This window comes from Spodoptera frugiperda, chromosome 17 (genome assembly GCF_023101765.2).
Source record: "Spodoptera frugiperda isolate SF20-4 chromosome 17, AGI-APGP_CSIRO_Sfru_2.0, whole genome shotgun sequence".
Lineage (NCBI taxonomy): Eukaryota > Metazoa > Arthropoda > Insecta > Lepidoptera > Noctuidae > Spodoptera > Spodoptera frugiperda.
The window spans coordinates 4567827-4595561 of NC_064228.1; the positions used below are offsets into that span (position 1 = coordinate 4567827).

General features: G+C 34.7%; 1 protein-coding gene across 1 annotated transcript in view; it reads right to left on the reverse strand.

Moving 5' to 3' along the window:
- Nucleotides 1-27735, reverse strand: part of LOC118276846 (irregular chiasm C-roughest protein) — a 123680-nt gene that overhangs the window by 49830 nt on the left and 46115 nt on the right. Inside the window, exons 2-7 of the mRNA XM_050699782.1 lie at nucleotides 25685-26078; nucleotides 23164-23314; nucleotides 17449-17529; nucleotides 6550-6701; nucleotides 915-1006; nucleotides 371-479 (exon numbers count right to left, since the gene is read on the reverse strand). Of these exons, the coding sequence (XP_050555739.1) occupies nucleotides 371-479; nucleotides 915-1006; nucleotides 6550-6701; nucleotides 17449-17529; nucleotides 23164-23314; nucleotides 25685-25921 (822 nt within the window). The 5' untranslated portion in view covers nucleotides 25922-26078. The remainder of the gene's footprint in view (nucleotides 1-370; nucleotides 480-914; nucleotides 1007-6549; nucleotides 6702-17448; nucleotides 17530-23163; nucleotides 23315-25684; nucleotides 26079-27735) is intronic.

Consider the following 27735-nt stretch of genomic DNA (forward strand, 5'->3'; position numbering starts at 1 on the left):
GCTAGGTAGTCCGCAGCTCCGAATCTATATGGCCTAAGTTACTTTTTGTAGATGAGCTTTATATTCTATGAATTGATATTACTACTTAACTACTGCCTCGTTGATCGAGTGGTCGCGCGACTGCCGGGCAAGAGGTCTCAGGTTCGATTCTCGAGTCGGGCAAAGTATTACTGGGTTTAATCGGTTTTTAGAATATTTCTCAGTAGTAGTAGTTTGGAATTTTGCCGAGTATATAACAATAGGCTCATCCCATACAAATGGAGAAAAGTGGACAACATTTGACAGTGGCATTACGTGCCGTAATATACACCCCTACCTACTTCGGGGATGAAAGGTGTGACGTTGCATGACTTTTCTTTAGTGTATTTACCTCTATTTGTATGCTAGCAGCTCGGTACGCTCTGTCAGCGGTGTTCTGCGCTTGACACGTAAACGTTTGGTTGTGATGCTCCTGTTTTGGAGTCATCTTTATAATTGACCTGGTGGAACAAAAAGAAAAACAGTCATTGTACGGCAAAATATTATTATTATTTACATTTACTTGAGAAACCTTAAGTAGATAGTTCTAAGAATTCAGATAATATTATGACATAAATGTTTGAGAAAAATCTTGAAATACATACATGTGTATATCTTTGCATATACCATACTGTACTCTTGGTATGAGTTTGCTTTATTGGTTGATTTATTCGAGCCCGCCAATCAGAGCGCCGAATACGCTCTCATTTCGATTACTTTAAACGTAAAGCAAACTCGTATTAAGGGTACGGATTAGTCTTAACCAAAGATGCAATAGATGAATTACACATTACGTTTAAAATCATAATTAGAAGGTTTTTTTAACCTTTATTGTACAAATATAGGGCCTTTATAATAAGAAAGTTATAACCAGAAAAAACATAAAACAAACTCACCTAGCTGTAAACCTTTGCCCATCAGGCATGGGCTCCACACTATAAGTGACGCCTTGCGTCAAAACACCAGCATTACTATCAACCCAAGTAATCTGAAACAAAGTATAAAGATATAAGAACAAAGCCATCAGGATGAGAACTATTTAAATGCAAAATACTCTTTTGAGAATGTCTCGGGCATTGGAATTACAAAAGAAAAATATGGGTTTATAGAACCGTTGCTTGTATAACTTTGTAAGGAAATGTGAGCTCAATTTTGCTTGAACTTCTTTCATTTTTATAGGAGTTTTTAAAGGAAAGAGCTTGGGTTATGTTATGTTATGTCTGATATGTGAAATGGTTTTAGTGTTAGTTTTACTGCATATTGGTGTATTGTATGTGCTTTATGTTTCTATGTTATCATCGTCATCATAATCATCAGCATATTTCTGTCTACTGCTTGATACAGTTTTGATCTCTCCATGCTTAGATAAAAATGATAACAAGTTACCTAACCTACTTTCAGAAAATCTCTGCCTCGTTACCGTAGTTTTTTTTTGTTTTTTTTTTGGGTAATAACAAGGACGCAGTAAATACACAATTTTACTCCATCCTGTTTTTTTATGGTATGAGCTGGTAAACGAGTAGATGAAGCACCTGATGGTAAGCAATCGCCGCCGCTCATGGACACCCGAAACACCAAAGGCGTTACAAATGCGTTGATGGGCTTTTGGGGGTTACGAATTTAAGGGTTATTGGGTCGTTTTTTCACGTTGTATTCTGTGAGGACGTAGTATCACTCCGGTCCAGTTGGCCCATTCGTACCGAAGCATGGCTTTTCCCTACTTTTATATATTTAAAACCAAAAACTTCCACCCATCATTTAATGATTAAAAAAACATTTCTAATAAAGAAAAGCTAGAATAAAATACTTTAATCCATCTAAATCATTATTTTAATTAAGAAACGTGAATACAAAAGGAGAGAGGAACCCAATCCGAAATTCACAAGCTTACATCAATTATGCAAGATGATTAAAATCTCTCGGCAAATAATTTCCGCAGTTCAGAACCGTACGGTACCTCATCAGAAAATCTGTTATATCTAATATTACTTTAACCGATTCTAATCCTTTACAACGTAGCATAATATAGATAGAATCGTTACTTTTGTTCTTCTGGGTTGGTAGAGGTATATAAAGACATTCTTTCCTCTATTTTGGGTAGAAATGGTTTTGCTGATTTATTATCTTGATCAGAAAATCGAATAATACTTTGCTTAACTTAGAATTTTCAAATCGATGATAAAAATTTTGATTCTCTTTTTCTTAGTATGTCATCTAATGACTTCTCCTGCCTTAAGTGAGGGGAAAGGAAGTGTCAGCCTCTTATTGACTAAAAACCATCCAGTTCCTACTCCTGTTTTTTGGGCCGGAGTCCCTGTTAGGCCAGGTAACTCGTATGATTTTCCCCCTTTTAAAAAGGCAGTCATCAGCTCTTGATCGGAAATTTTAATCACTAAGACAGTATCGAAACACCAAAGTTATTAGGCCTAATTTAAGAATCAGACCTGCTAATTTCACTCCATAACCAAGCTTACTACGAGTATTGTTCACTTATCATAAAATATTTCGTCCAAATACCAACTGAATTGGTCTACAAGCTCAAACATGATTTTCAATTTAGCTCCTAATTGTACGGGATCTCTCGGGATGGGTACCTATTCACTCCACTTGAAGCTTCAATGAAATATTCTCTGGGAAATACAGGGACAAACAAATTGATATGGAACCTTTAATAAAGACGGCTATTTTTATGTCTGTGTGGTAGATTAATTGAAAATATTGGACAGGTTTTTTAAGGTATCAATAAATACTTTTTACTTTGATACTTTATGGGATAACCTTGTTACCAGCCAGTTTGTACTATTACTGTTTTTCTTTTTCGTTCGAAATTACTGAAATAACTGTGCATTCAAAGTCTGTTGCTATAAAATTAAATTCAACAAAAATGTTATATAATAAAATTTAATAAAAATATACTATGTACAACAAAGTAGCTACCCAAAAAACGAAAGCATTGAAAATACTCACACAACAATATCGATAAACACAAATCGACAAATTTGTCATAGCAATTAAAGTATAAATTCACTAACAAATTGTTCGTTGAAGCTGAATTTCATTTAATAACGAAACAGACTACTATTAATTTCTGAAACTAACACCGTTTATGTAATCCAAGCCTCAATTTGCAATGCACTGTTCGCTCGCAACTACATAGCCGAACACATTTGTATTAAAATTAATTCTGATTGTGATAACTTCATTGAAATTCCGGATGAAATACATGTAAACTTTGGTAGTTTGAAGATTTTGACATTGTAAATGATTCATGATTTGGTATCCATTTCAAAGTAAAGACGGATTTTGAAAACAAATTCAAATAATTATATAGAGTGACTGGTAATTAGTGAAGGATACTAAAATACGTGATTATACTCATGATTACAAACACCTTGCCAAAGAAAAAAAATCCAAGAAGAAGTTTCCTTGGGAAAGTTGTTTGTAATCATGAGTACAATGACGTGTTTAAATATTGTTCACTAATTACCAGTCACCCTACATATTACATCATGAGATGAGTATTGGATTATTGTGTTATTTTTACTGAACACCTACAAAAACGCTTAACATTTTACAATAGTTCTATGAACATGTAATAGTTTAACATAACTCGTGGCTACTGCTGACCAAACGCCTCTTCTCACACGGAAAAGATTTAAGCATTAATCACCACCCTTGCTCAATGCGGGTTAGTGATTTCAAACTTATAATCAGAAATTATAAGTCCAGGTCTCTTCACGATGTTTTCCTACAGTTTTTCAGTCGTGTCTAAATAATCTTAGAAAGTACATATAACTCGAAAAATGTTACATTGGTATTTGCCGTTGGTAGGTTTCGCACCTACTCATATATGAGAAGCAGACAACTTAAACCTCCGAGCCACAACGACATCTATCACACACAAGCACATTAACGTTCAAATATCCCACTGCACTATTCAAAAACTCGTCTGCACTTTGAACTGCATTGCAACAAACCGTGCGTACTCTTCACAAATTGTGAGCAATTTCTCGTGCACAGCTACACATCAAACTATATCATACCAGTATAAACTGGCCCTTGAATGAGTGGAAAGATCGTTCGAAACGAGACCAAGATAGACTGGTTCAGTGTAAGTTGATGTGCATTCGTGTGCACTCGTACCGTTTCCGATAATACTTCATACTTTAGTACTTCCCTGCACCTGCTTTCTGAATTCCACGCTGTTTGTAAATAGGTCAGAATTTTCTACGTTTCCTTTGAAGTTGGAGTAAAAATTTTCTCTCGTATACATACACTGTTTTTTCACAATTTTGTTTGATATTACGAGTTTTTAAGATAGCTTTTTTTGAGGGGGGAAAATCTTCCTATGACTTTGCCCGCCTTGGGCGAGGGAGTGTCAGACTCTTACTGACTAAAAACCACCTCGTTCCTACTCTTGCTTGTCGAGCCGGAGCCCCAGCAAACCCGCTCGGTTATCCGCAGCTCTGGATCAGGCATCAGCCCTACTGAACCCCATCTGTGGTGGTCTGATAGTTCTTTATAATAGCTACGGTTATCACCGTAGCATTATTGATAACACAAACTACACTAATTAGTAAACCATATTAACTTAATATTATAACTTAAAAATACATTAAAAGTTACATAAGGCGTTCATCTTTACAAAACTGTCATGAGATATACTAAATTAAGTAAAAGTATTAACTACGCTGCTCATGAGGAAGAGTCCCTGTGTAACTCGAAACTAGTAGAGATTTTCTCAGTATAATTACGTGAGTAAACCGTTATTTTTAGTTAATCAGTTATAAGTATTTTTAGTTATCATTAAATAAATGACAACTTAAGCTTAACGCTCCACTTGAACAAAGTATTATTGAACTGTGAAATTCATAAAGAGAAAGAAATAAGCCCTATTTTCAGTCATAAATCTCTTAAGCACATTAAAAACCTAATTTAAAAAAATATTTTCCATAATAAATAACGATATCATTACTGTAATGTGATTTATGAACATAATTTTCGGGACAAACAAACAAGTTTACAAAAATTTCTTCACAAACTAAATTGGCTGAAATTTTTTAAAAGCATCATCGCTTTTAGGACAAACTTTAACTTCTTTAGCAGTCTAGAAAATATCCATTAAGTAGATTAATGACTTAGAACCTGTGTCAAAGGCGATAGAAGCCATAAATTGGCAACATTTTAGTTTGCAAAGCTTTGAACACAATATACCTACCTATTTTAAAAGGTTTTCAATAGAAAAAAATAGGTGTTCACTAAATGTAAGTGGAATATTAAAGAAAAATGCGAAATTTATGGAAAGGTCGCGTATTACATTCGGGTAGCCTGTAAAATTCCATTTAAGTAGCGACATTGATTAATTAATATTATCTGGCCCTGAAAGTTGGTGACAACTGAAAAAAATATCGCCGCGGAAACATTTAATAGTGACATTTATTTGTGTTCTTTTTACTTACTTGTGGTGTGAAAATTAGACGTTGCTTTTTATTGGTCGAAAAACTAAACAGAGATACTAGTATTAATTTAAAATCTACATTTGGCTATTTTGGCCTTTAGCCACATAGGAATAGGATCCAGAGTTATTATGCTAATTAAATTAATTACTGTTATCGGCTTACTCACGTAATTATTTGACGAGGAACTCGACTAGTTTCAAGCCATGCTAGATGCTCAGTTCTATGAGCAACATTCTGCGACATGGATATAATAGCTTACAATCAAGCCTCAATTAATGAATTAATGAATAAATGACTATGAGAGACTATGCATGTCTTGTAACTAGTTGAGTTCCTCGTTAAACTGTTACTCAAGTAACTGTTAGCCGATAACCATAATAAGTAATTTAGTATGTCTCACGAAAGTTATAATAAGTTTTTACAAAATATCATGAAAATATATGTTTTCATATGTGTTTCAACAAGCATTCGGTTGCAAATATACGTACCCATTTTTTATATGAAACGAAATATTTTTAAAGCATACAATTCCGAAACTGCAAAACATGTGTGAATATTACTTTTTAAATGGGAGAAACGAAATTGTTTTCATGAAATACAATATAATAAAGTTTTTAAAACGATCTGTTTCATTCACATCCAAGTTCTTTGTTTACATCAAAATTACTTTTATAGGGTGTATCTTAATGATATTTTCAACTTTAATTAGATGGTTAAGATAATAAATTAAACATTACTACGACATAACATAACATCTGAAACTCCTTAACATAAAACAATAAGTCATAATTTTTTATCACAAAACAGACTAACTTAAGTTAAACAAAGAAAGAAAATTCATCGCTCATTGCTACCGGCTCTGTCACTTGTCCCTTGTCCTTTTAAAACCTTCAAGAAAAGAGCATACTCCTTTTTACAAGGCCGGCAACGCACCTATAACTCCTCTGGTGTTGCGGGTGTCCATGGGCGGCGCTGATCGCTTACCATCAGGTGACTCGTTTGATTCTATTCCATAAAAAAAACACCTCCCAAACACAAATCAACACTATAAAACACAGAAATCAATCCTTACCTCAGCCGGCGGTTTTCCACCAATGGACACGCATTCCAATTTGATATTTCTATCTTCTATCGTCGAAAAGAAATTGCCTTCGACGATGCGCGGCGGCTCTGGGGGCACCAACACGGTGAGTCGTGCGTACCGCGATCGAATAGCCGGTTCACCTGTCAAACAGTTTTAATATATCACTCCGTATCGCATGGGGGATATCGGAAAAATATTGGGAGTTATAAAATTTTTGAGGGGATTAAAATGGCGGATGGCAATTTTGAACGTGACTACCGAACTATGAGAAGATTGTGTTTGTTTTTGTTTTTTTTTTAAACGTTATCCTACACTAGGATTTTCTCCTGTGCCTCCTGTTTTCACATGCATATGACACCCAGACCCGAAACAACAATTTGTGGATCACACAAAGAGTTGCTCCGTACTGGTATCGAAACCGCTACACGTTGCACGACAGTCAGTTGCCCAGCCACCGCGTCAACCGTGCAGTCACAAGATTGTCTGGTAAGGAAAAAATAAAATTATATTCGTTTTTACAAAATCCTCAAGTAATAAGTACGTAATTTAGGATTCTGTAGTTGTTACAGACAATTGGCAAATTGTCGTTTAGCGTGACGTAATTTAAGTGTGGTACACAAAGGACCTTTGTGTCGCAGTGGATGTCTAGCACCTAATACAGTTCATTTACAATAAAAGGCTTAACTTGTTTTATATAGAACTCATAACTGATACAATTTTCTTCTCTCATTACATAGGACTCAAATAGCATTGGTGAAAATTGGCAATGTCAACGTCACGCCATTTATCCACATTACAACGTACACCCACTTTTCACTATTTGTGTTATAAGTCTCATGTAATAGGGGGTGACCCTATTGCCATATACTGGACACAAATCCAGACTCCGTGCTACTACTGAAAAATTTTTAAAAATCCGAATAATACTTTGCTCGGCCCAAAAATGTGAAAATTGGAAGCAACATTAACACTCGTCTGCATACCCCTTATATTCAACAAAAGCCATGAAGTTATATAGCTCCGTATCGAGTACGGATATCGGAAAAATATTGGGGAGTTATAAAATTGTTCAGGAGATTAAAATGGCGGATGGCAATTTTGTTTCATGGCTGCTGTAAAGTCACGTGTGGCTGTAGGCTATCCAATGACACTTCGCATGGGTTCCGGCAGATATTTATAGCCCTTTTCATCCTTTACTTGTGATTCAATATTTCATTCTTGGATGTTTTTTTAAAGGGGGAAAATCATGTAATGACTTCTCCCTGGTGAGGCGAGAGGGAGTGCCTGACTGACTGACTAACAACCCACCCCGTTCCTACTCCTACTCTTCGAGCTGGAGCCTCGGTAATCCGTAGCTATGGGTCGGGATTTTGGTAACCGGCTGGGCAGTCTGCAACTCCGGCTCGGTATTCATGGACGGTCTTGTAGTTGGGTTTCAAGTCATGTATTCACAGAAATGTTTAGTGTTAAATAGATGATATGAAAAAAAACAACGAAATTTTAAACCTCGACAATATCTTAACTGATAACCGCGTATTCAATCGAAGAATCAAGGAATGTGATTGCTCAACTTGGTGATGATAAATTAACAAAACTAACATTGTTAGCATAAACCCGAAATAGTTAAATTACTACAAACAATAATAGCCTCAAACATCTCTTTTATTAGCTATTTGTTAGACAAACTAATAAGGACACATAAATCAGTTTACAAACTACAACTATTATACTAATTAACATTCAAATTAGCTCCAAGCTGTCGTTAATCATAAAACTTCTGCAAAATTTTTCATTATCTTCGTATAAAAAAAATGTCAAGTAAAATGTCGTAACTAGTTTCAACTTTAGCCCCGTTATTATTCATAAGATAGCTAATAAAACTTCTACAATAGATAAAAGTTATAATATTCCAACTAATGGTGAGATAATAGTTACTGAATGAGTTATAGATGATAAAAAAGATATAACTACAGTTATATCTAAAAGATATAACTACAGTTATATCTTTTTATCATAAATAATTTATAGAAACTCAATGATATTTATAACCTTACGATTTTAAGTGTAAGAGAGCCATGTTTCTGCTCGAATGGGTAGGCTCGATCGAAGTGATACCACGGCCCTACAGAAAACCGACGTGAAACAACGCTTGCGTTGTGAGAATAAGTTTACCGGTGACCCAATTACCGCCCATCCCAATCTTCCAATCGCCGATTCCCTAATAACCCTTAAATCTTAACCTCTGAAAAGCCGGCAACACACTTGTGATGCCTGTGGTGTTTCGTTTGTCCATGGGCGGTGGCTATTGCTTACCATCAAGTGATCCGACTGATCGTCGGCTTATAACATAAAAAAATAATACACTTTAACTTTTCATATAAATAATTTAACTACAGTATCAACTAAGTACACTTTAAACCAATATTTAAACGGAATTTTATAAGAAAATAATCATTACATTAATATTTATTGCCCCCACAAACAAAGAACGAGAAAAATATTGAAAAAGAAAAATCTACAGCAAAAGAAACGATACACCATATTTCCCAAACCGACCACCACACCACACCGCTCGAACGGAGGTTGAAATTAATTCCATCATCAGAAAACTTTGAAGGAAAAAGGACCACAAATTTACATGAAAGTAACTGCAGTAACTTTGTTTTTTATCAACAAAAGTACGTACAATGGTCCACCGGAGTTGGGGCTAAATCGCACAACTTTGCACTATTTAACTTCGCAAACTTTGGTCCGAGTCGCTGAAGAAACTATCTTAAGACGGGACAAGGCATTGTCTCTGAGCCCTCCTGTTGTATTAAATTGTGATCCATCGGCCCCCAGCCACGAATTTGCAAACTTCCTTCTCATTTTGTTGGCTTTTAAATTAGTTTTGTTTGTTTAAAATGTCATTATTACTTTTCGTGCTGAAGAGATACATGCAAATATACTTACAAGACTGAATTGTGATTTTACCAACTGTTATCTATTATAATATTAATAATATGATTTTTTTTCATTATGCTCAAGGACCTAACGTAAACAGAGATGTTAGATGCTCACAAGACCTAAAGTTATAATATCAATTACAGTGTCCCGCTACAGATCGAAAAAATTACATCGAAATAAAAGAACGAAAGAATCATGCATGTTCACTGTGGAAGCAATACGACACAGGTAGTTAATAGGTTAAAGAAGGCTTTGCTTGGCTTGGCCAAACATTAATTCTTCAACGTTATATTGAAATATATGTGGTATATTATACTGAAAGAATAAACCGAAACTACAGGTATGACTAGAGGTTCGATAACCCACAGACACATTTCTTGTCTACCTAAAATAATTCAAAAAAACTTCAAGATTTTCTTGTTTAATAAAATATATGATATTTAAATTCAAGACTTATTTATAAGCCCCTAGAATCCTATTTTCATTAAACAAAAACCTTTAATACACACTAGATAAAATTTACACAAAACGAAATTCATGTGAAGCGAAAAACACGTGAAACACAATTAACATAAGCATAAACAGTATGAAAGCGCCTGAAGGCTTCAGAGATAACAGCTGAACACAATGTTTTAAGAATTGTTCACAGTTTAATTTATTTTAATCTGAATCCAACTTGAGGCACTGAGCTTATTATTGAGATACCGGATTTGTTAGCAACAAGAACATTTCTTTAACGCGATATTAAGAGAGGATCCTGGCGTATAATCGCATCTAATTCTAGTTTGAAAAGATTAAAAATAATTGCAAAGGGTTTTTATTGTCTGTGAAGAATAGGGGTAAGATTTTAGTAAATTACTTTCTGGTTTACAATACTGTAGTGTAGACAATCTTGTCTTTTAAGAAAGATGAAATTCACTCTCAACAAATTAAATGGTCATGGCTTAAGAAATCAATATAAATGTCTGATATAATGAAACTGAACTATGTCGTTCCTTGAACTCACCAGAAATGTACTTTATAATACATACTTTCTTGTAAGCATTATTTAACTATACCAAATAAGAATTCGTTGAGAATTCCATTTAAAATATAAATCAAAGCCCCTAACAAAATTCCAAGCCATAATGTAAATTAGAATATTCCACACAATTAGATTAAAAAGATTTTCCAAGAAAACCTATTATCAAAACCAAAATCCCACTAACAAAGATTAAATACATAACCTAAAACTAAGAAACAGCTAAATAATCACGAGTAAATTACTCAAAGACCACACCAAAGGAATCCATGAGGATTTGGATAACGAATGTTTAAGATTACTTATGAAACATAATCTAAATCTTAAAACAAAAGCTGAATAGACCATAGCCTTCTAAGGCGAGATAAGAATTCTAACACAGAAGATACAAAAGCCAGAAGGAATTTATCAAAGGTTACGTTAGCTACAAAGAGCAATGTAAATTAATATCATGAACCTTTTCGTTTGCATTTGAATAGAGTCTTCACCACTTCACTCTAAAAGGATCGAAGCACTTGAAATTTCTGAGATGAGTCTATTATAAATTTGTATTTATATCTGAAGATGATGCCAGCGAAATTAATTTAGATGACTTTAACGGTAGGGTTAAAGTGTATTGAAGATAATAAGCTGAAGATGTTATCGTTGAGGAAATAAGCAATACAAAGTTCAACGTTTTCGTGGAAGTTGATAATTTAACTGTTATCTTATTGGAGCAAGGGTATTTAATTAGTTGGTTCTCGTTTTTCAGGTTATTTTTCTGAGAACGTATCGATGTTTTAGGGAGAATGGTGGTAAATACTCAAGAGATTTTGTATATGCGTGGAATAAAATTAAAAGTTATTTTTTACGCTGTTCTGTAACCACTTGTAAATGTACTACTTCTAATTTTGAAATACATACCCGGGTTGGGCAAAGTTTTACTAGGTTATTTTCGGTTTTTTGAAAATCTCTTGGTAGCACGGGGTCTGAAATTGTGCCCAGTATATCGCAATAGGCTCATTCCCTATTACATAGGACTTATAAATATTGAAAGGGGGATGTACATTGTATAGCAACATTACGTGTCGTAATGTGCAACCCCTAAATATTACACCCTTTTGTTCATTATTTAACTATCAAAACGCTCTAGAATGTATCTCTAAAAAGACAACAAGATTATACCGTCAAGAAAATATTTGTTGGAAACCAAAGTCTAGAATCTGGCAGTATTCCAAATCTGTACACTAGATGGCATATAAAGTCTGCCAGTTCCAGGCTAGGATAAAGATCTATTGCTTTTATGGGCAGATACGAAGATGGAAATTGAGGAATCTGCTGACCAAGGAAACTGTGAACAGTAGATATGGAATAAAAAAGGTAAATATAAAAGCAAATACAGTAAAAACTCTTTTTTTATTGTATAAGCTGGTAAACGTGTAGACGGATCGCCTGACGGTAAGCAATCCCCGCCGCCTATGGACACGCAAAACACTAGAGGCGTTACAAGTGCGTTGCCGGCCTTTTGGGGGTTTGGAATTTAAGGCTTGTTGGGGAATCAGAGATTTAGAAGATTGGAAAGAGAAGAAATTTTTTTAATAGATTTAATAAAATGAGCATATTTTCATGTTTTCTATGATAAGCTAAGAATATAATATTAAATTAAATAAGTCGTCATTCCTTGAAAGAAAAATTTTATATCAAATCCCAAGACTAGAAGATCTTCTGCGGAGCCAAATGCAAATTAAGCGTTGCGAAAAATTACAAAACAAAAATGGAAGCGAAATGAAAGGGTTGTGGATGAATTAATTACTAATTATGGTTCACCACGGAATCAAAATTTGCATTAAATAATAGAAAATGTTGAAAATTTACCAACGAAATGAATCAAATTGGTTTTTGGATCCAATAATTCTGACAATTTGTATGCTTCGCAAAAAGTTACAATTTTATTTTTTTTTATTTTTCACGAATTTGCGTGTTCGGTGAATAAATGGAACACCCGTTTTCAAAATATATTATTACACCAAAATATAATTCGTGGATATATTTAGTGACGTCACTCAAAGACTTGTATTGAAAATATGTTACAATATGCCTTGCACCTTACTACAATATAACTGTATTCTATAGCTAGGTGAATGAGGCTTTTAATTTTGATAGATAAAAGTTTCCGTGCGAAGTTAAGAAGAATTATTTAAAAGTCCAATATTAACAATGACACAGAATTCTCTATACTGTTTTTCAACACTATTTAAAAAACAGATTGAAGATCCAAAACTACAATAACATTTTTCAACACTTTCCAAAAACAACATCTCAGAAATCCGAACCAACCAATCGAAAATCCAAACTCAAAACCGCTGAAGCAAAAGCACTAACAAGAAATCCTCTGTCCATTCTTGATACGAACTAACCTACAAACGTCAATAACGAACAAAGCAGAATAGCAAGGCTTGACTGACATCGACAAGCTAGTATGTGACTAATGCGTCAATAGTGAACAGCTACTGACAGATTGCAACTCTATTCACAAACACAATTGAGCTGATTCTTGCCAATCGGCAAATGGACGTATTGACAGGCATTAAGATGGAAATATAGAGGAATTGATGGCAGATGATAATAATGGTATTGATGAGGTTGGTTACGGGAGAAGTGGTGGAGGCTTTGGGTGGTTTTGTTTCGAATTTCGCTCTTCAAACAATTAAGACCTCTTGCATTAATTGGTAGTCAATTATGGCAAGTCGTGTGTGATACCTAAATAAGGATTGAACTGATTTCATGACTTATTTTATTTGATAAGTTTATCGCTAGTCTTAACAACAGAATAGCAGTTAATATATAAAAAAATATAACGTTACACAAAATTAACAAATTTAAGGCGTAAAGAAGCAACTAATATTAATAAACAATCAATTTGAAGATATCTAAAATGTATTGTTCCAACAACAAAGTTTTACAAAGAATTGTATAGATCTAATCAAATACGACCCAAAGGAGTTCACATACAAAAAAGCGAACAACAAAAAAATACATTAAACCACGCAAATTTTGTAGAACAAAAACACAAAGGATTGTTCCTTAGAGAAAACGCGAATATTATGACAATTGGCTTCGTGGCAAATGATTTATGTAACGACATCAACTTGTTTCCCAAATTGATGTTACCCAGCTGAGAAAAAAACAATCAGACTTTCCCTCAAGGCTCAAACTTTCAAAATCCATCAGACCGGATTACAAGCCCCTAAAATATAGGTATTATATAAAAATGGGGAGAAAAATCGTGAAACGAAGGCCTGAAAACAGGGCCAGGAATAAAATACGAGTCAAGATTTTCAATTTATTAAAAGCAAACACAATTTCGCAGGCTTCAGCTCAAGTACGAAAACAATAGTTACTTGGATCGAAAGAATTAGCTTTGGTATAAGCCATGAGAGGTAAGCGGATTATTATATAACAATGGTTTCAACATTTTTGTCGTTTTACAAACCGCTTTATTTTAGACATTTTTATAAACCATTTTATACCACTCATCATTTAGTATTTCACCAGCTTTTTGGAAATTATTTTATGAACGGGAGATTATACTTACACACCACACGAAAATAAAAAAGGAATGACCCTGCAAAGTCTATATTATAGATAAACCAAAATTTTCTCACATTTACTTTTTGCCGAACTACATTTTTTGCTTTTGCATCCTTAAAATTGTCGATAGCATCCAATTTTAACAACATTATAGAAATTAAAATACTTTTACTTCATCCTTTCGTTTACAAACCAGAGGTGTTAAATAACAAAACGCAATAAAGATTAGATCCAAATCATTAGCACTCATAAACCGTGGGAATCAAGTGTAATCTATACTAATATATTCATGTTTGATAAAGAGTTAATTTTTATTCCCTCTCGGGTTAAAGATTATCAATTATGAGTATTTAATCTTCCATTGCTGTCATGTTTCCCAGCTTATTCTATAGCAGTAAAATCGAGCCAGTAATCTGTATCGATAAGTTCAATCTATTAAAAGATATCAATTAGTGGTACTAAATTTTCTCAAGTGGTGATAAAATATAATGGGAAAGGGTAAACATGATTATTTTTTATGGGTTCATTGTCCTCGCCATCATCAGATTCATTTATAGCATCAGATGTATCATCATCACTGCTATCAGAATCTCCTTCTTAATCAGGGTTCGCACCTGATTCAGGTTTTTTCATTTCTTTTTCTTTGTCGTTAAAGGTTGTCAAAAATAAACCTAGGTTTATTTAAGTTTCGCCTCGGTCTAGTTTAAGGTAAATTTCGTTGTGGAGTTTATTTAACTACGATAAGTTATCTTGTTTTCAAATATCAAATGTGGGCTCAATTGCTAAGAATTATAAAACTCCAATAATACTTTGCTTGCTTAAAACATTTGAGGTGAAACCTCTTACGGTCATTCGAACAAAGAAGCTAAATCTTAATTAACAACTTCAATCCATTAAAACACATAAATCTCAATTAATACTGATAAATCCTCTTGAGTATTGATAACATATAAAAATACACTACAAACCCATATATTACGCACAAACATTAATGATACAAGTATATTACTTACTCGGGGTTTTGTCCACAACTTTGTTTGCTTAGCCTTTGGGACTTGGAAGTTTATAATTCTCAGTAACTATGTTATAGTAATAATATATTCAAATTATGTTGGAAAGTGAACTGTATAATAAGGGTAAGGAGGGTCAACGTTTGTGAATCAAGAAATGTGTTTAATAAGTACAAGAAAGTTTTGGTGACTTTACTTATGTAATGCCACGTCAAGGACATTTGTTGGAACAATGGGTTTTGTTTAAGACGGTAAGGGCTATGTTGGTAGTGATTTTGAGACATTCTATAGATTTTTATAATAACTATCGTAAAACAAACTACAGTCTTCATCATGAGCTGCGTACGCAGACGCAGTCGTGCAGCCTAAACACGTGTCAGGTCCTCTATGACTCGAAATTAGAAGACCTTTTCTCCATAAATGTACGTGAATAAACCGTAATTTTTAGTTATTCTATTGATAATTCAACCCTATACGATGAGCAGAAGCGTAACTGTTGGTCTGGTGTTTAAATTGAATTATTAAGTAAAGAAAAATTTAATTAAATACAAAAGCTCTTTAACGGCAATGAGATAATATAACGTCAGTCTAGAATTGAGTCCACTGTATATGAATCTTCATCCACTTTTATATAGAACCTATGATACAATTGGTGTAAATTAGATGTTGTATTTCATTAATGTGCACTTATACAATGACATACAAAGCAGAATCAGGTTTGATTTTGTTAACAATATTACTATGAAGAACAACAATCCCTTTCCCAAAAGTTTTCAAGTTAAAACCAAATTATAGCGAAGACTCCTATACCGCCAAATTGTAGTATTTATCTGTTCCTTTATATCAAGTACTATACTCTGTTATCTTCACGCTCTTTTTCAATTACGTCGTTGGCAGTATTCCAACCAGAAAGCACTAGCAACAATTCAACGGAATTGATGTTTTAGTTTAGTTTTTCTATTTCGTTTCCTTCTCTTCCATTGTTTTTCATTTCTGTTGTTACTTCAGTATTATTTGCGAGGATATTAAAATTGTTTCTTGTTGTAGATTTTATATTGATTTTCGAAGTAAGTGCTATCTTAACAAATATTACGAGTATTTGGCTTGTACAAATTTTCTTCTATACTTCTCTTAGGATTCGTTTGTTTGACCAGAATATATTTATTATCTCATTAAATCTCATCTTTTTTCTTTACGCAGAGTTCCCTTATTATATAAGTTACGTAATCCTTAAAGAAATCAACAAAGAAATCATTTTAATGGCATTTATTGCATTAGAATTTAATCTAATCATTGTTTCTACGAGTTCACTAAATAGTGAAAACCAATAATGGTTCTAAATCTCCAGTGAAAATGTGGTCAGACACTAATCATCGAAATCCTATACTACTAATATGTCAAAAGGACCACAAAAGCCACTAAAGAGCTTTATGATTAAAAGTTGCTCTGTTAACTGTATGTAGTGCCTAATTTTATTAGCTTTGCTGGTAATTTCACTTCTATTCATTATTGACTACAAATACAAATCAACCATTTGTACAAAAAAACCTATGATAGTCCAGTTGGACTATGGGCTTTCTTTATGGAAGTTTTGCCATAATCGTGACTAATTTTTATTTTAATGTCTGTTTAGAAGATTATTATAAAACGTTTTATTCTTAAAATCGCTCCTCTCTCAACACTTGGACCACCAAATTCATTTTTTCCTCGCATGCTGCCCCTAACAAGCGTCTGTTTGTACGCTACTGTATCGTAATTTTGTGTGCCATGTATTGATTTATTATTTCAAATTACACGCCGTATGCCTCAGGAAGATCACTTTATTCCAAAATAAGGTACATTATTGGAAGTTTCCAATTTATTTTTGAGACAATTATTGGTTTAATGGATGTTGGTTTTCCTGGTTACCCATCGTAAGTGGTCTGGTTTTGGTTATTTTTTAATATTGTATGATCAAGTGAGTTTTTAACGATGCGTCAGTTAATTTATGGAAACCATTTTTAATGAAGATTAAGTTGGATTTAAGTGGATACTTGGAAAAGGGTTGGTCTTATTTAAGATTTCGCCAATTTTCTGTAGTTAAATAATTTGCCAATATAATGCGAATTGCCATCCGCAAGAAACATAATATTAAAGATATTAAACATTTCAAAATATGGACACGTAAGTGTACAGTCAAATTGCAAGTCATGATATATAACAAATGAAATAACAACTCTTTGCTAAAGAAATTGAGACCTCTCTATGTCAGTAATATTACTAGCACCATGCAATTTGACCACATCGTTTTCGAAATTGATTCATAATACTTTAATATAAAGTTTATATTTCTTTACATACCTTTGATCCCGGAGCTGACTTGGCACTGGTATTTCGCGTCGTCATCTAGTGTCACGTCTCTGATGTCCAAGGAATAGTCGCCTGTGGGAGAAATAAACAGTTTAATGATAGGGTTTATTTCGTCCTTAAGCTAGTCTTGTTGTGTTAGTGTTGGAAAAGGCTATGGATCTAAACAAGATTGTACGTCATCATCGACGATAATACGATATGTTTGGAGCACTTATTAATGAGAAAAATAAAATATGATTAATAATGAAAATCTTATTAATAAGATAAGACGATTAAACGGATCACCTGATGGTAACCACGATTGTTGGGAATTTTGGGATTGGGTAGATTGGGGAGGGCTCCGGTAACATCACTCACACGAGAAAAAAAAACGCAAATATTGTTTCACTTAATTTTCTATGAAGCCATAGTGTAAGTGGTATCACTCCAGTTGAACCGGCCCATTTGTGCTAAAGCATGGCTCTCCCATACTTTTAACTGTTAGGCTCTAGGAAAATCTACTACCGTACCACAATAAAGGATTCAAATGAATAAACAATATGAATAACAAACACACACACATATGCAAAGAACGTTATAAACTTTACAATACTGTATCCATTTTGTTTCATAAGCTTTAAGATATTGTCTAGTTTAATACATATATTCTTTACAATTTCCTTTAGTGCATTGAATACAGATGCTCGAATTGTGTTGCTTTGATACAAAACGTAGTGTCTCGTATTATTTTTAAATCTTATGCTAGAAGAATACGTATTGTTTTGTTGTGTATGATTCTGTATTCATATTTTGTGATTATCAATAGTAACTGGTGGTGTTTTATTTTTTATGAGCATACGTATCACCTGATGGTAAACAATCGCCGCTGCCCATGGACACCCGAAATATCAGAGGCATTACAAGTGCGTTGCCGGCCTTTTAGGGGTTAGGAATTTAAAGGTTGTTGGGGAATCATGGATTGGCAAGATTGGAAAGAGGGGTGTGTGTGCATTTTTGTACAGTTCAACCCCATTAATTAGTGATTTAAATGCGATGTTCTTTGAAAACACAATAACTAGCGTGATATTAAACCAAATATAAACGACTAGATACAATCTTTCTTTCCAAACAGAATTACTCATTTTTCTATAGCTCAAAATTTTAATACTGAAAGATAAAATCGAGTAAAACCCCATTTTTTATGTTAATTATGGATAATTTATGAATAATTGATACGAATATGGTTTTTAAAGAAATATTTTCAGAAAAATGGTAGCAAACGTAAAGGGGGTAAATCGGTCGAATTTTTCAGACATAACATGGAAAGGTTAGTTAGAGGCCATTTTAGACATGCTAGGACGAAAATGTGAAATTTAATGGAGATGTAAAAATATTTTCGTATTTATAGCAGTAATTATTGTACATGAAAATTGTGGGACGTAAAATCAGAAAGATTGAATATACATTAAAGCGATATGCTAGTTATTTACTGGTATAATTTTCAAAAGTGTATCAATTACAAAATTTCTTTACCAAATTATTTGGGGAATAATATTATAAACCCTTAGAGTACCTCGCGAATGGAGGTGATGACTTTCACCAGTTTAAACTTGGCAGTTAAAGTGTAAAGGTGTTGACAATAAGATGACCTAGTCTTTGCAATCAGAGAAAAAACAATGAATGTAGATGAAAATACCTAACACGACCTTATGTCAATCTAAGTAACATGAATACGCAATTTTATTATAAATTCCGTGAGACATACTAAATTAATTATTATGTTATCGGCTTACTCATGCAACTGTTTAGCGAGGAACTCGACTCTTTTACTTCGCTAGAGTAGCAGCACAACAAACACCACGTCATGTGTCGCAGAATGCTGCTCATGAATATGAGCTTCTAGCATGGCTTGAAACTAGTCGAGTTTCTCGTCAAATAGTTACGTGAGTAAGCCGATACCATAATAATTAACATTAATACGAGTGACTTACGCCCGAATACTGGAATGCTACTCAATTTTAAGTTGAACTTAAATATCATGCTATCTCTGTCATTTTATAAAGAATTGATAAGGACAGAACTAGTTTTGAGAGCGTCTTAAAATTGAGAAGCGTTTGCGTATTCGGACATTAGTCCTGTTCTTGTCCTTAAAGACATGAAGACAAAAAAGATACTCTAGAAGAAAATTAACGTATTAATTAACTTAAAAGGGAAAACAAAACATTAAATTGTTTCATGAAACACAGACACCCATTTAGTGGGTAGTGCTAACTTGGTAATTAGATCAAGTCTTAATTAAAAATTAGGATTAGTCAGTTTTATGTTTTATAAGCATTTTAATATTCCTCTTATTTTACGACTCACTCGGGGGTAGGTCTAAAAATATAATCAAGAGATTCTAACGCTACCTATATACTGGTTATCAAATTTTTGTTAAGGTGAATTTTATGGCGTTCTGAGCCAGCTATAAAATTCTAAATGCTGACGAAATAATAAGAAACTGAAATTGGTATTCAGGGAAGAATATTATTTGGTAAAATCTTTGTACCACCATAAACTCCCATTTAGTGTTGGATGAAGTATTTATGTAAGACTAGCTTATGCCAGCGCTTCACCCACGTTCCTTTAAGATAAAAAGTATCCTATCATCCAAGTCAGTACATATCTTGTCTATATACCAAGTTTCATCAAAATCCGTTCCATAGTTTTAGGGTGATTGCCGGACAATATCCAATCAAACAAACTTTCACATTTATTAATTGAGTGTGATTGAAAAGAAGTTTTATTGTAATTCAAATAATACGGTACTAGTAATGTTAAATATTTTGAGTTTGGTTTACGTTTAAAGACAGTGCGTTCTGCGCTATGATTGGTTGGTTTTTTGTGCGGGTCAATCAGAGCCCCGACCGCGCTCTCGTTCCGTTTTCGTTCAACGTAAAACAATCCCGTACTTTTCAGGTTATACCCATGAGGAAACACAGAACAACAATATAAAAATCATGATTCCTTAAAATCTTCACCATTATAACCGACTATAAAATTAATAATATTCAATATGACTCCAGATTCACAGAATATCTAAGATTGGTCAGCTGCTTTCCAACCAACGCTAAGCCAGCAAAATCAAAATGGCCGAATTCAAATCCCGTCAATTGACTTGAAGGCTGCAGATAATTTCTCAAGCTATTTCACTTCAAGGAATGTTTAGCTTTATACAAGAGACCAAATTCCCCTTTAGAATTCAGCACCACTGCAGTATTATTAAACTAAATTGAATATTCGAAATTGAATATCTATTTATATATTTGACACTCTCGGTAGGTCGACTACCGGACTCTAGCGGGTCTTCGATTGCTGGGTCGGTCAAAGAATTACTAGGTTTTTTTCGGTGTTTCGAAAATTTCTCAGTAGTAGCACGAAGTATAGGATTGTGCCTAGTACATGGCAATAGGCTCACCCCCTATAACATGGAACTTATAACAAAAATGGTGAAAAGTGGATGCACATTTTATAGCGGCATTACGTGCTGTAATGTGCACCTCTGCCTACCCCTTCGGGAATATCTATTTATACTCTAGCACAGGTCTTGTAATTTTGATCATATAAATTTCAATTTTCCGTAAGGTTTCATACTTTGTGAGACGAAAAAGTCTTCTTCGCTGCATCTTTGTAAGCATCTCATAGCTTGTAAATATGTTATATTAAAGAACGCCTTACTATTCCTCGAAAAATCTTTATAAGATTGCATAATATGTATAAGCTTATATCCACATTTTAGAGGATGGATTTTAGAAGTATGGCTCACCCACACATAAGTTTGGGTGAGTCATGTTTCGGCACGAATAGGCTGGCTCGACCGGAGTGATACCACGGCCTCACAGAAAACCGACGTGAAACAACGCTTGCGTTGTGTTTCGTTATGTGAGTGAGGTTACCGGAGGCCCAATTATCCTCCTTCGTAATCTTCCAAATTTCCGATTCCCCAACAACCCCTAAATCCCTAACCCCCAAAAGGCAACGCACTTATAACGCCACTGGTGTTTCAAATATCCATGGGCGGCAGCGATTGCTTACCATCAGGTGATCCGTATGTTGAATCATGAATACCGGCTTAGACCAAAAAAAAAAAACATTAAATATGTCTGAATACGACAGTAAACTCATAACCCAATGTTTCCATTTTTCCACAGTCCACGATAGTCCTTTGTCTGTCAACTGCAGACCCTGTTCAACGTTTGTAGAAGATTTATCTTCCAGTGGTCGGTCACAAAGTGTTTCCCATGGAACATTAGTCGTGATAGTTAACGAGTTGCAACTGCAAAAAGCCACAAACAGACGCAACTACCAGTTGGCGGTAGTGTTAATAGCTTTTGTTCACAACAAACTGATCTTGGCGACACTTTATCTATTAAAGGGTCTCTGTTTCGAAGAAGCCTTTTATTTACGGTTTTTTGATGATGGTAATTTGTGTAGAACTTAAGTAGTTTCAGATGGGTTGAGAGTACAGTGATTCTTTAAATATAAAATTTAATTGTGTCTGCTATGGATTTGCTTCTAAGATTATTTTGGACACCATTGACGAACGGTGAAGGAAAACATCGTGAGGTAACAATACATGAGCTTATAATTCCTAAATATAAGTTTGAAATCATCAACCCTTATTAAGCAAGGGTGGTGATTAATGTTCAAACCTTATTCGTGTGAGAAGAGGCCTTTGGTCAGCAGTGACCCTTGAATCACCTTACAACGGGTTTGACTAATTATGTAGCATCACACTCGAATGGATTTGGAGTCAATAATAGTAGATGCTAGCATTCATCTGAATCTCAAAAACTCAGTATCCACGACATCCTAATTGGTAAAGCCAGGGAAAAAAGATATAAAAACTTTCAAAATTTTCACAACCTCCAATTATCTTTCTTCGTAAATAATACTATCGATCCAAATATATCCAATTGTTTCCCCGTGCTTACAAGGAAGGGTAGGAAGCTTAGCAAGTCCCAGTGGACGACAACAAAATAAGGAACAATCTAGAAATACGAAATTGACTTGACTGCTCGGTTAGCGCAGTGGCTGGCAACCGGGGGATGTGGATTCCGGTACGGAAGCATTCTTTGTGTGATCTGCAAATTGTTGTACTTAGTCTGGGTGTGATGTGTTTTTTGTGAAAGTGGGTGTGTAGTACCGCATTTATACGGGAGAAAGATGACATAGGCCTAGTGTAAAAGTTAAGAATTGTCATGGAGGCAATTCTTAACATTTTCGAGCAGAGAATAGTCGTTCTATTTATCAAAGTTTTTTAAACGTTGCACCACACCCAGATTTTTTACTGTGTCGTTGGTGCGTTTAGCAGTAGCCCACCAGTAACGGGATAAATCCAAGCTACCGGTGGTCAGGGCTCAAGAGAGAGGAATTACCGGACAATATGCGCTGTATCCAGAAGTACTACCTTCTGCATCAGGCTCTTGATTCAACCGTCTAACGTTACATTAATTAGTATTATGTTATCGGCTTACTCGCAAAACTGTTCGACGAAGAACTCGACTAGTGTCAAGCCATGCGCTAAAGGCTCATATTCATGAGTAGCATTCCGCGACAATCACCTTATGAATATGAGCCTCTAGCATTTCTTAAAACTACTGAAACCACTAGCCTGGGTGCCACAAGTGCTTTGCCGGCCTTAATGGATCAAAGCATCAAAATAAAAAAATAAAAAAACTAAATTACCTTCTTCATCGCTCCCGATCATCTTGTATCGGTCATAGCCACTCAGTTCTCGATGTAGGCCGAGTCCAAAGTCATCCTTCGTCCATTGCAGCTGGCCCGCCTTGTTCTCTACTCTGCATGGTAACGTCACTCGAGATCCCACTACTGCTGTCTGTGGACCAAAGGTAAGTATTTTATAACTAACATACATAATAAGAATGAAGAAGAAGTACGGTATGAAAATTAAGCATCGGTTTAGTACGTCACTTAGGGAATAAAAAAATATTACCTAAACAAGTATTTTTTTACTTTGTAATATAAGATAGCACACACACAACGTCACGCCTTTTATCCCCGAAGGGGTAGGCAGAGGTGCACATGCACATTACGACACGTAATGCCGCCATGCAATGTACACCCACTTTTCACCACCTGTGTTATAAGTCCCATGTGATCCCCTATTACATGTCCCTATTGCCATATCCTGGACACAATTCCAGACTCTGTGCTACTACCGAGAAATTTTCGAAAATCCGAAAAAAGCCCAGTAATACTTTGCCCGACCCGAGAAACGAACCCGAGACCCCTTGTTCGGCAGTCGCACTTGCGACCACTCGACCAATGAGGCAGTCAAGATAGCAATATCATATAAGATAGCAATAATCAATAAAAGGAATTAAAGTTTAGGAATGATCCAACAGAATTTAATACTTAATTAATTTAATTATTAATATTGTTTGGATTTGCTTTTTAATTTTCGATTATCGTAGAAATATTCAGTGGTATTATGCTTCTGTGGACGAGTACTACTTGTAGTTTCATTTAAATCATATGAGTGATCTCCATGAGTAAACGAATGAGTATGTTCGTCATCGTGTGTACTAAACCATGGTGACGAGTTCATTTCTTTAAAAGCATCAAGCTGTACTACACTTGCACTGTTATGGCAGTTTTGCCCCCTAACTGTACCTCTGTCTACTCCGAGGATTAAAAGTTGTGAGACTTTATATCAAAGAAATAAAAGTAATAAATCTTTTATGAACTGCAACAATTAGATTACAAGTCCAAAGAATATTTACTTAGAAAGATTAGTTCGCAGAATCCCAAACGGTCTTAAGGGATTTTTCTTAGAAATTAAAGTTTCTTAATCATTTACTTATCTCATTGAATTCGTCTAGTTTATTCAATTCTAAGTAGTTGTATCAACACATTAAAGTAATTCATTTTCTATTAGTAAGTTTTGATTTGAAATCTAGAAGATTTTCATTTATTTTAATGAAATACTTTGATAGTTGATGATGCTTAATACTTGATTAAATTAATGTTTGTTCAAAAGAAAGAAAGATTAACGTCATAAATTGTTAATCTACTAAGGAATAAGCAGAGATACAGCACCTGTTTTTCACCAATGACGCTATGAGTATCATGTAATAGAGTTACCTATTCTCACAATTCCAGAAGTCTAATTAAAGCTCATAAAATCAAAATTACACCTGAACATATTTTTCCCAACACGGGTTATTTTTTTAAATGTTGCCCTTCTCTAATTTTTTCTTCTGTATTGTGATGCATTTAAAAACATACAAATTCACCAACACATCACACCCAGACCCGAAACAACAATTTGTGAATCGCACAAAGTTGCTTCATGCGGGAATCGAACCCACTACCCGTTGCTCAGCCACCGCACCGTGCAGTCAATTGAACCCGACATCCTTTACTACAGTCATACTAACAACCACTCTTACAACGAGGCATTTCAAAAGAAGATAAGTGCATTAAAAAGTCCTACTATTTTTAGACTTACAACTAATTTAACGGGATGTCCCGCCCGTCTACAAAGCTAAGAAATTTCCTCCTGTAAGACACTTCACTGCAGTCCGATAGCAACTAATGACATGTGACTATTTTAGAGGCGACAGTCATTTTCGTCTCATATCCCGTTTCCTACATCCGCATTGCTAGACGTGTGGTCTCAATTTTAGATCCTATTGTGGTGCTTGAGAGCTAGGTTTTGTGATTAGGTTTTTGTGGATCTAAGTGTTAGGTTGGTTGGAGTGGAAAGGCTATCTAGGTTTATTTCTTTGGTGTTCGGGATTAAATATTTTGCAATGCAAACTTGGGAATATATGGAATACGAAGCGCTTACTGGTATAATACAAAATATGTATTTTTCTACTGACTCTTTGTTAGAGTGGTTGTAAGTGCCCCTGCCGGGATTGGGGTCTCGGGTTCGATTCCCGGGTCGGGCAAAAGATAACTAAGCTTTTTACGGTTTTTCGAAAATGTCTCAGTTGTAACACGGAGTCTGGAATTGTGTCCCAGTATATGGCAATAGGCTTATTCCCTATTACATGCGGCTTATAACATAAATAGTGAAAAGTGGGTGTCTATTGTACACTGGTACAAGTATTACGTGTCCTAATGTTCACCTCTGCCTAGCCCTTCAGGGAAAAAAGGCGTGAAATAACTTTTTGCACAACAGATGCGTTACCACATAAACAATAACTTAAAAAAATTAATAATATAAAAAAAGTATTACCTGATCCTGAGGCTCCATAGCAAACTTTTGCTCCTGATAACCACCACACACTCCAAAAAACACTGTACACATCGCAAATATCACGAAACTTTGAGTCCGTAGCAACAGAAATAATTGTGACACTCCCCTACTCGTTAGTCTTATTCTAAAACTATATTTCAACTGCATGATAATCACACTACACAAAATTATCCATATGCTAACATAACAAGGAAATCCGGGTTTTAATATAGACATTCACATTTTAACGGAAGCTTCGCTTTCCCCTATATGAACAGTCTATTTTTACACTGAACCGTTCCGAAGGGAATTCCATTTTCTATATTTAGTCACTGTTTTTATAAAATGATTAATTGTTCTTCGGTTTTTAAAAGGACTCGCTGATGTGTCGTATCTGCAACAAATAGAAAAATGTAAGGTTAATTTTTATCATTATCATTATGTGAGTCGATGAATGTATTTTTATCATAATTTATTTTAATGTGAGTTGATGAATGTATTTTTATCATAAATTAATTTTAATGTGAGTTGATGAAATTTATTTTTGTGTGAGATATTATTTTCGGATTTGAACTGAACGCTGTCGTGTGTGCTGTCACTTAGCTTATGACAACGTTTAATTTATTTCACGATTTATTTGCAGATGGAATTTTAAATTTAAAATTAGTCTAGTAATTTTTATTTTGAGAATCATTGTGTTAAAGTGAAATAATATTTTGATTGATGGAGTAGATTCGTATTTCAAGTTGATTATTATGGAGTTAATATGATTGTAACATTGTGTATGCAGTGAATTAATCTATTAATTGACTGCCTCGTTGGTCGAGTGGTCGCAAGTGCGACTGCCAAACAAGGGGTCTCGGGTTCGATTCCCGGGTCGGGCAAAGTATTACTGGGCTTTTTTCGGATTTTCGAAAAATTTCTCGGTAGTAGCACGGAGTCTGGAATTGTGTCCAGGATATGGCAATAGGCTCACCCCCTATTACATGGGACTTAAAACACAAATGGTGAAAAGTGGGTGTACATTGTATAGAGGCATTACGTGCCGTAATGTGCACCTCTGCCTACCCCTTCGGGGATAAAAGGCGTGAAGTTGTGTGTGTGTGTTCATAACTAATCTTATTCTTATTATAATAAGGAACGCAAAGCGAAAGAGAGACCAATGTAATAATAGGAAGTTAGCTCCTGGCCCCTGACCTTATTAAACCCAACCTTATAGCCATATTGCGGTCAAAATATAATATCAAGTTCTGTAATATAATTGTGAATCATTGGCTGCATCATCGCTTACCATCAAGTCAAATGCGGACCATTACAAATAAAAAATACGAAATTCTAAAATTTTTTTTTTAAATCGTTGCCCCACACTATGATTTTCTCGGGATGTTTCGGGTCTAGGTGTAATGTGTATGTGAACTTGTATGCAAATGCACCCACGAAACAGGACAAAATCCGAGTGTTTCCCAACGTTCTAAAAAATAAAAATAAAATCTTAACCGACTTAAGTATGGAACCAAAAGTCAACTTGTTCACTCAACCAACGAGACTTTATACTATCGATAGGATTCTCAAAACAAAAGTTAGTAAAAATCACATTATCATCATCCAACCACATAAAAAAGCGAATCCGCACAAGTTTCGAACTTCGGTAAAACGTGCCCACGGCTTGCCCGTTAGCCCCACTTTGCTAAGAGTCTAAAAATAATAAATTACTAAGAAAACATAAAGTTCCCTACAAGTTTGAAGGCAGGATTGTTCTAGTCTCCAGTTCGTACTCTCGTACTCAAGAACTGATCACTTTTTTTCTAGAAAATTCTCGCGATAAAACTATTTTGCTGTGCAGTCCGCCGCTTGAGGGAAAGATTGAGAAAATAGAGTTTTTTTGCTCCATTTCTTATTTGTAGATGTTGGTCGTTTCTTTCGTTTATCGGTTTTCAATATTATTGTATTTGTAGGTAATGCCAGTTATTTCCAACGATGCATAGATTTATCTAAGCATAATATGTGCACCTCTGCCTACCCCTTCGGAGATAAAAGGCGTGACGTTGCAT